General features: G+C 36.4%; 1 protein-coding gene across 1 annotated transcript; it reads right to left on the bottom strand.

The window, feature by feature from the left end:
- Window positions 1-2992: 2992 nt before the first annotated feature.
- On the bottom strand, window positions 2993-9225 carry LOC139782413 (uncharacterized). The gene is made up of 2 exons (XM_071721440.1): window positions 9038-9225; window positions 2993-4858 (listed from the first exon to the last, which is right to left on the bottom strand). The coding sequence occupies exon 2, from the start codon at window positions 4814-4816 to the stop codon at window positions 4085-4087; it is 732 nt and encodes a 243-aa protein (XP_071577541.1). The 5' UTR covers window positions 4817-4858; window positions 9038-9225; the 3' UTR covers window positions 2993-4084.

Here is a 9225-nt window from a genome sequence, read left to right as displayed (position 1 = left end):
AGATAGACTAAATAAAATTTCTGATCCGTCCAAGATGTGGCGCGAACTTGCCAATCTTGGTCTTATCGAATCACCTCGTTCTTCACCCTTTAACTTTTTTTCGCGTGATCTTTTGAATGCTCATTATGCTTCTATTTCAAACTGTTATCCTTCTTGTACACATTCCCAATTTTCTGATATCTTATCCATAGTGCCCGGCGAACCGCAATTTCATTTTTCCCAAATATCCTTTGACGACCTGCGCTCTGTAATAGCTTCACCTTCCTCTCTTTCTTTTGCTTCCGGCTCTGATCAGTTACCATTATTCGCCATCGCCTTGGCCCTGCCTCATATTGGTAATCTCCTGACCACATTTTTCAATTGTTGTCTCAGCTCAGGCCATTTTCCATCTCCTTGGAAACGTGCTATAGTACGTCCACTATTCAAAGTTAAGTCACCCATCTCTCCTTCAGACACAAGACCTATAGCCAACCTGTGTGGACTCTCTAAACTATTCGAAAAAATTATTCATCGTCAAATCGTTGACTTCATCAATTTGCATAACATTCTTGATGCTAGGCAGTCTGGATACCGTAAGGGTTATTCGACCCAGTCTGCCCTCTTACGACTAGCTCATGATATCAGGAGTGGTGTCGACGTAGGTGAGGTACTGATACTTGTTCTCTTCGATTTCAGTAAGGCCTTCGACACTGTCTCTCATCCTTTGCTTTTGACCAAACTCAGGAAATGGGGCTTTTCTGATCTCGCTATTAAACTAATTTTTTCGTACCTCACTGGTCGTCTCCAGGCTGTTGTAGATTTAGAAGGTGTTTTCTCTGAGTGGCTAGCTGTCACAGCTGGTGTTCCGCAGGGATCCGTCTTGGGACCTCTCCTTTTTTCACTTTTCATTAACGATATCGGTGAGTTCTTAAGATTTACAGAGCACTTGATATTCGCCGATGACACTCAAATCTATCGCAGGTGTCTCTTTTCTCAATTAAATGCTGGGCTTCAACTTGTGGCGCACGATGTGAGTGCAGTCTTCGAATTTGCTGCTACAAATGGACTGACTCTCAATTTAAATAAATCCAAGGTCTTAATACTTGGCAGCAGAAATTATGTCAAGCAAATCGATCTTAATGACCTTCCCCTCATTTCTGTTGATGGTGCTTCGATTCCTTATGTTACCGAAGCGCGTAACTTGGGTGTCATAATGAGGTCTGACCTCTCTTGGGCTAGTCATGTCTCCCATATTTCAAAGAGAGTGCACTTCACGCTATACAAGCTCAAGTTCCATAAGAACTCCTTGTCACTTCAGCTACGGGTAAAACTTGTGACTGCTTTGATCTGGCCTCTGTTGGATTACTGTTCTCTTGTGTATAACGATGTCACTGATGAGCTCAACGGTAGATTGCAAACTCTTATCAACTGTGCAATTCGCTTTATATTCAATTTAAAACGCGACGAACACATCACGCCTTTTCGTCATCAATTGAGGTGGTTGTCCGTAAGAAACAGACGTCTGTACTTTCTGGGAATCGAAATGTACAAGATATCCCGCGGTATGTCTCCCAGTTACCTCTCCGAAATCTTCGCTAAGCCTGATTCCTCAATTAGATGTTTGTCGCGGTTTGCTCTTAAACATGCGTATCAAATTCCTATCCACAGGACTGAAACTTATCATAGGTCCTTCCATTTAGCTGGAATCTATCTATGGAACTCTCTTCCTACTGAGATCGTGTCCTCTTCAACCGTCACTGTATTTAAAAGTAAGCTTTACAACCATCTCTTTTCTCTCGAGTCTAATTCCGTGCATGCTTCTACCTCGGAGCCGTCAAGCGTTGGAACATGACACTAATATCAAATCTAGTCGCGTGCCAAATGAACTTTAAGTCGCGTCCATCTGATTGTTAATCTAGTCGCGTACTGAACCATTTTTTGGTTTTGGGTCATGTTATTGTAGTCTTACGATTCTGTTTCTTTTGGTTGCTACATTGCGTACTGTATATGTACATTTATTTTTTATTTTTATTTTTTCAACTATATTTGGTCGATCGGCAAACTAACATGGAATTCTTCGTCATTAGTTTGTAAATTGCGCTGCGCCTTAGTTTTTAGTCCTTAGTTCTTAGTTTTACATATACTATTATTACTTGCGCTTTATCCTATTCTAATTTCATTACATATTTGAGTTAGTTCTTAGTTTTACAGCGAACATTATTCAGATCGGCTATATGTTATTATGTTATACTTTTCATCCTTGTTTTTACACTGATCATTTTTGCTCGCCTCATGAGAGAGTGCATTCACATGTCTTCGGTCGCTGCCATATGCATATCACTCGCTCGCCAACATTTTCAAATTTTATTTACTGTTAAATGCATATCGGTAGCGATTACACTGCGTCTCGCATATGTTTATTTACTATTCTTATTATTTTTTTATTATTTTTGTTTTTATTATTTTTGTTTAGATATTTGATTATTTGTCGTTTGTACATTTAGATATATATTTGTTAATTCACTAATAGCCTAAAGTCTTGACTATGGCTTAAATAAAACCAATCAATCAATCAATCTCTCTCTAAAATGCTATAAATTGAAAAATATTACTTTTTTATCTACTGAAGTTCAATTCCGTCGTATACAATTTTTTAAGATTCACTCAATTATTTCCTAAAAAATTGGAAAAATTTCGTAACCGATTTCCAAAAAGATACCGGTCCCCAAAAAGATCGGTAACAAAAAACTATACAGTTTATAGCACTCCCCGGGAAATTCTACCCCTGTTTTATATACAATTCTTTAAAATTTGATCAATTATTTCCCGAAAAATTCGTCAAACTTGAGATACCGGTTTCGAAAAAGATCGGTAACGAAAAATTATATACTTTATAGCACTTCCCGGGGAATTTCAACCCTTACTTTATGTACAATTCTTTGAGATTCGGTCATTTGGAACCGGTTTCCAAAAAGATCGGTAACAAAAAATAGTACACTTTATAGCACTCCCCGGGAAATTCTACCCCTACTTCATGTATAATTCTTTGAGATTCAATCAATTATTTCCCGAAAAATTGGAAAAATTAAAAAAACCGGTTTTTAAAAAGATCGGTAACAAAAACTGTACACATCATGGCGCTCCCCGTAAAATTCTACCCCTACTTCATATACAATTCTTTAAGATTCGGTCAATTAATTCCCGAAAAATTGAAAAAATTTCGGTACCGACTTTCAAAAAGATCGGTAACTAAAAATTATACACTTTATAGCACTCCCCGGAAAATTCTACCCCTGTTTGATCTATAATTCTTTGAGATTCGGTCAATTATTTCCTGAAAAATTAAAAATATTAGAAAAACCGGTTTCCAGAAAATCGGTAACAAAAAACTATACACATAGTGGCACTCCCCGGAAAATTCTACCCCTATTTCATATATTTTTGGTAAAAATTCGGTTCAGGGGTTTGGGCTGGGCGTTGATGAGTCAGTCAGTCAGTCAGTCAGTCAGTCAGTTACATATGTACGACCTAATGTCAATATAAGTATTTATGTTTTATTTTCTTTTTAAGGTCGTCTTATACAATTTAGAATTTTAGTAAAGTTGCAATAGAATTTGAGCAATTAAATTGATTTTATATCTATTTCTTGAAATAATTTATTTAACGATGTATGTACAATACATTTGTGTATTCGGTGCATATTTTTTAACTTTGTATCGTTTTTCTGCATATAACTTTAATTCTTTTGCAAATAAATAATAATATTTATAAATACTTATAGTTTTTTTAGTTTAAAAATGATACTTTATTACCCCCAAGGGGTCTGAAAGGGCGTTTTGTAGGGACGTACCCAACCCTGTACAAATAACAATCTTAGTAACACACAATATTTCATATCATAATCTCATTTATTAGTCTTCTTGTGGTCCTCGTCGTTGTCCGTATCCATGAGCATCTTCTCCTCCATTTTCTTCGCGGTCTTGTCGTCCATCCTCTTTCATTTCTCTTGCCCTCGTCGTTCCTCTTCTTTTCTTCTTCCTGTCGCAGCTCTTCCTCCCCTCCTTCCGCCTCTCCACCTCCTCCGGCTTGCCACTGTCCTTTCTCTTTACTCTGTCTTCGCTTTTCCTCCTTTTCTCTCTTCATCGTCCTCGTCTGAATCCATCAGAAGGCTCTCCTCCATCTTACTTGCTATCTCTTCGTCCGCTGTCCTGTATAACCTTCCGCCTTCCTCCTTCCTCCTTTCCTTACTCCTTTCTTTCTCCTCTCTTTTTCTTACTCTCTTCTCTACTGACTTGTCCTCGTCCATTTTAATCCTTAATTTGTTCCCTTCCTTTCTTCTCGCCTCTAGCACCCTCCATTTATCCTCCTCTCTTCCCATCCTCACTAGGACCGTCACCCAATCTCCTCTTTGTCCTATCACGCTCACTTCCCTCACCTCTACCTTTATTTTCAGGCCTTCTCCGAACAGCTTTCTCACTTTCTCCCAGTTCGATCCCTTTCTGGTCCACTTATCTTTCTCTATTCTTATTATCACATTCTTCTTTCTTCTTTCTTCATCATTCCTCTCATCATCAGTCCACCAATTCTCTCCCTCCTGCCTGTCTCTACTCTCCTCGCTATCCTCTCTCTTCCTTTTCCCTGCGCCTTGTTCTAGTCTATGTACCTTTCTCTTCAAGCTCTCTATCTCTTCTCTCTGCTTCTTTATCTCCTCTCTCTGCTTCCTTATCTCCTCGTCTCGTCTCCTTGTATCTTCCTTCGACTCTCTCACTAACTCCTTTATCTGCTCTCTTATCAATTTCTCCATCATCTCCTTTTCTACTTTCCCTCTAAACTCCATTTTCTCCTCTTGCCAATTTCTCTCCTTCTCCCTTGTCTTTATCTGTAACAGAAGATCATATTTACTATCTACCGACTAGTCTCCCTTTCCTCTCTCCTCCCTCCATTCTGCCTCATCTCCTCTATCGCTTTCATCCATTTCTCTCCCTCTCCTTCCTCTCCCAGTAGCCTCCCTACCACCTCTTGCCAGACCTCTCCCTCCCAATTCTCCCATCTTGAGCATTCCTCCCAAATATGTTCCCATGTTTCCTCCTCCCTCCCACAAATCCTACACATTCTGTCCTCCTCTTTTCCCCAGTATAGTCCTTCCCTGACTTCGTTACCGAGTCTAAATCTAGCAACCCTACTCCACCTTGCTTCCTCCCAACCCTTCTTTAGATAATTCGGTATCCCGTCCTTCCTTATACTCTTATACCACCTATTGTATTTCGATTCCATGATCTTTTCCATCCTTTCTTGTTTTTGCCTCCTTTTCTCTCTATTCTCCAATGCCTCCTCTTCTAACTCCTCCTCCCTTTCCACTTCTACCCCGATCTCATCCAGATATTCCTCTCTCTCCCGCTCCCATCTTCCTATTATCCTTTCCCTCTTCCATCTCTCTTTCATTTCTTCCAAACATTTTCTCGCTATTTCTCCTCCTTTACCTTCTTTCAGTTTTCTTTCAAACTTCCAAGCTCTCTTACTTGCTCTAGCTCTCATCTTTTCCCTTTCTAGTTCATCTCTAACCATATATCCTAGCGTCCTCCAATTTAATCCGAGTGTCCATCTGAGATATCTCTCGTGTATCCCTTCCACCTCCCTCCTTTCCTTCCATTCCATATTTCTGCCCCGTATCCCATCACCGTCCATATCAGGGTGTCATATAGCCAGATCCTTCTTTTGCAGTCCTTTTTCCACATCCTTTTCCCTATCCCCCACACCTCTCTCATTACTCTTGCTGCCTTCCTTCTTCTCTCTCTAATATGCGCCTCCTGCCCTCCATTCTCCTTCAATGTGTACCCCAGATATTTGAACTCTTTGACCTCTTCTAATTTCTTTCCCTTCCATCTCCAATCATATTTCTTCTTCCTGCCTCCTCCTTTTCTAAATCTCATTATCTTTGTCTTCTCTATACTCAGCGTTAGTCCCTTCCTGTCTAGATACCCCTCAAGCCTGCTTATCATGGATCTCATATCCTGTTTCTCCTCCGCTAGTACTGCTATTTATAAATACTTATAAAATAATAATATTTATAAAAACAATTTTTTAATTTATTTAGCACAAATTATATTGTACTTGCTTTGCAAAAGATATGTGTGCACTTTTAGCACTTTGTGGTCAAATGACTTTCTTTACCTTCAAATGATTTAATAATATCCATTCCGCTTAATACATTAATAAGTTAGTATAATTAATTTATTATATATAGATATATTTTCTTTACTAAATAGATTACTGGAAATTTATACACTAGTAACTTTACAATATCTTTGGTCATTTATCTCATTATATAATTTTGTCATGATTTTGTTTAAATCAAATAGAGAGCTACAGTTTTTTTTTAATGTTTGTATTGTTTTAAGAATTTTTTACGTTATATGATGTTTTTCACTATATTCACCACATCATATATAATTCCAGATTTCCACCGAATACTTCTATGAATTATGACAAATCAATGAATGACGCCTATTTTTGTAGGTCTATGCAACTTGAAAGTGGAATAGAAACTTTCGACCAGATGAAACCGCCTGAACGAGAAACAGGAATAACAATCTTTAATTCGAAGTAATTATTCTCTTTCCTTGTAAAGTGAACAAAAATGACTTCAAAAATTAAATATTTAAATAAATATCTTAGTTTGTATATATAACTTGCACTATGAGAAAAAATAGTTTTTTGGTACGCTGCAACTAGATATTTATTTGTTGCTAAACTTGTCTTCTAATATTTTCTATGCCAACAGAGACTATACTGTCATTTCTTTGGGAATATCTCTTTTTCTTTGTAATTTTATTAAAATTTATATTATTACTATTATATCTTAATTTTTATTCACGACGGAGGAACAGACAGATGTTTAATCAGTATTTAATATTCTTGGTGTTTGCTGGAATAAATTTTATAATAAAATTGCACAATGTATAAAAACATATAATGTGTAAATATCAACAAAATACTTTGAACAAGAAATAATGTATAACAAGTACATAAAGAATATTAAGAAGTTTACTTATCATAATAAGATAGAAATTATCTGCTAGAGAATTTGTGTACAATCAATTTAATTACCCAAATATTACTGAAATGGACCTAAATTCTATAAATATTATGTCTTTATACTTTATTTATATTCTAACAATAAGTTTATTTTACACAATTTAGAATTTTTAAATAGCAACATAATCACAGAAATAAAATATAAAATTCTGAATTCTTTGAATGAATTTAACATATGTAATAGACACGACATTCAAACTATTATTATGTAATTTTCAAGTTTATCTTTATAGTTACACAGTGGTAATTGGTAATAATAGTAATTTCAGATCTATTTCTAGCCGTTCATTATTTATGTAGTGATACATATTCTTTTATGTACTTGATCTATATTTTTTATTTTTATATGGCTTTTAATAGTCCATTAGTTATATTTTTTTATTAGAATTGTTATTAGAATTGTTAGAATTGTATGAATAACTTTATGTATTTATAAATATTTGTATCAATGTACATATATCTTTGATCTTTTATCTCACCACATATCTTTATTTTGATATTTCGATTAAAATAAGTGAAGTGTCACGATTAATCATGGTTTTACAATTATAGACATCACGTTTTTTATCGCGTTTCATCGCCTGTTTGTTTCATTAATCATACTGTATATAATTCTAGATTTGCACCGAGTGCTTCAAGATCAATGGGAGACGATAATTTTTATAACATTACGCCATTTGAAAGTGGAACAGATTTATTCAACCTGATGAAATTGTTTGGACGAGAAACATAAATAATAGATTTTTATTTAAAGTAATTATTACTTTTATTAATTATTATTTTATTTGCTTATGTCGAGTACAGTATTTAAAATAATTCGACAAATATTGACTGAAACACTCTGTCAATTTAAACCGCATTATGAGGAAATCATTGGCGCTAGCAACTAAATATTTATTCGTGGCGAATCTTTTCTTGGAATTTTTTTTTGTGCCGACGAGGACAGTCATTCATCGTGCAATATCAGCTTTTTTGTAATATTACTCTTATGTTTATACCATTACTTTTATATTATAGTTTGTGTTTATATTGTATATATAAAACGGTTTTTAATATTTTCAATGTTTTTTTTAAAAAGTTTTGCATTCTTGGCTTTCACAATCTTGTCTTTCACAATAAAATTATGGAGTATTATTATGCGATTTACTTTGCACACATTTTATCTTTTAATAACAAATTTTCGGGCAGTTAATTTAAATGTACTCGGCGTTAGTGAAATATTATATAAATTATATAGATATTATATTAAAATTTGCTACGGACGATATCTGCTGATCACTTAAATTCTATATGTAGCTCATACTCTTATTAGTGCATTTCATAATTAAATTAGTGTATGTAGGGAAGACCGGGGCTAGACCGTTAGTTTTTTTTCGGTGCCGATTTTTAACAACAAAATAAATAATTGTAGTTAAATGTGGTATACCACTGTAAAGAGTGAACCTTTAGCTACAAAATTTATACAGGAAATTTTTATCTACGTCGCTTTGTTTAACCGGTATAGAGCAAAAACGACAACGGTGGAAAAATTGAAATCTCAAAAATGCCGGGGTTGAACCGCCACCCCCCCCGGGGTTAATCCGTTACACTGCATTTTCAATACATATACGTACATCTAATCCTGAAAAATGATAGGATACATTTTAATAATTGTTTTTTAAGAGAAAAATATAAAAATTTATTAAAAATTTTTATGCAAAACATTATTAAAAAATTATTGTTTTACCTATTCCATAAAACAATTTAGGCACGTGAATACAGAGGTTAACCAAATCGTAAACTCCCCAACGGCACGTCACATTGTCAACGCGGGCAACCACGGGGAACACGCGTGACGGCGTTCCGGTGCCATAGGATCAGCGCGGACCCTCGAGCAACCTAACCAAGCCGCGTTTCTCGCGGGTGAGCGATAAATAGCGACAGGGGGGTTAGAAAAGCTCGCGGTAGAGCGCGACCATTTTACCGACTCGACGGCGTCCTCGCGCCGATTCTTCGACGCGCCGACGACGACGACGACGACGGCCACGACCACCACCACCACGACGACGACGACGACGACGATGACCACCACCGACACCACCACCACTACAACGGCGGCGACAATGACGCCGAGACGATGCGGCGAACGCTGGACGATGCGGTCGCACGCGC

This window comes from Temnothorax nylanderi, unplaced genomic scaffold (assembly GCF_030848795.1).
Source record: "Temnothorax nylanderi isolate EJ_2023f unplaced genomic scaffold, tnyl_v1.0 TNYL_tig0409_pilon, whole genome shotgun sequence".
NCBI classification, from domain to species: Eukaryota; Metazoa; Arthropoda; class Insecta; order Hymenoptera; family Formicidae; genus Temnothorax; species Temnothorax nylanderi.
This window is presented reverse-complemented; position numbering and strand designations above follow the sequence as displayed.

Bases quoted from the DNA above. Each gene is read 5' to 3' on its own strand.
- LOC139782413 (XM_071721440.1), bottom strand. From the start codon at position 4,816: ATGGAGTTTAGAGGGAAAGTAGAAAAGGAGATGATGGAGAAATTGATA.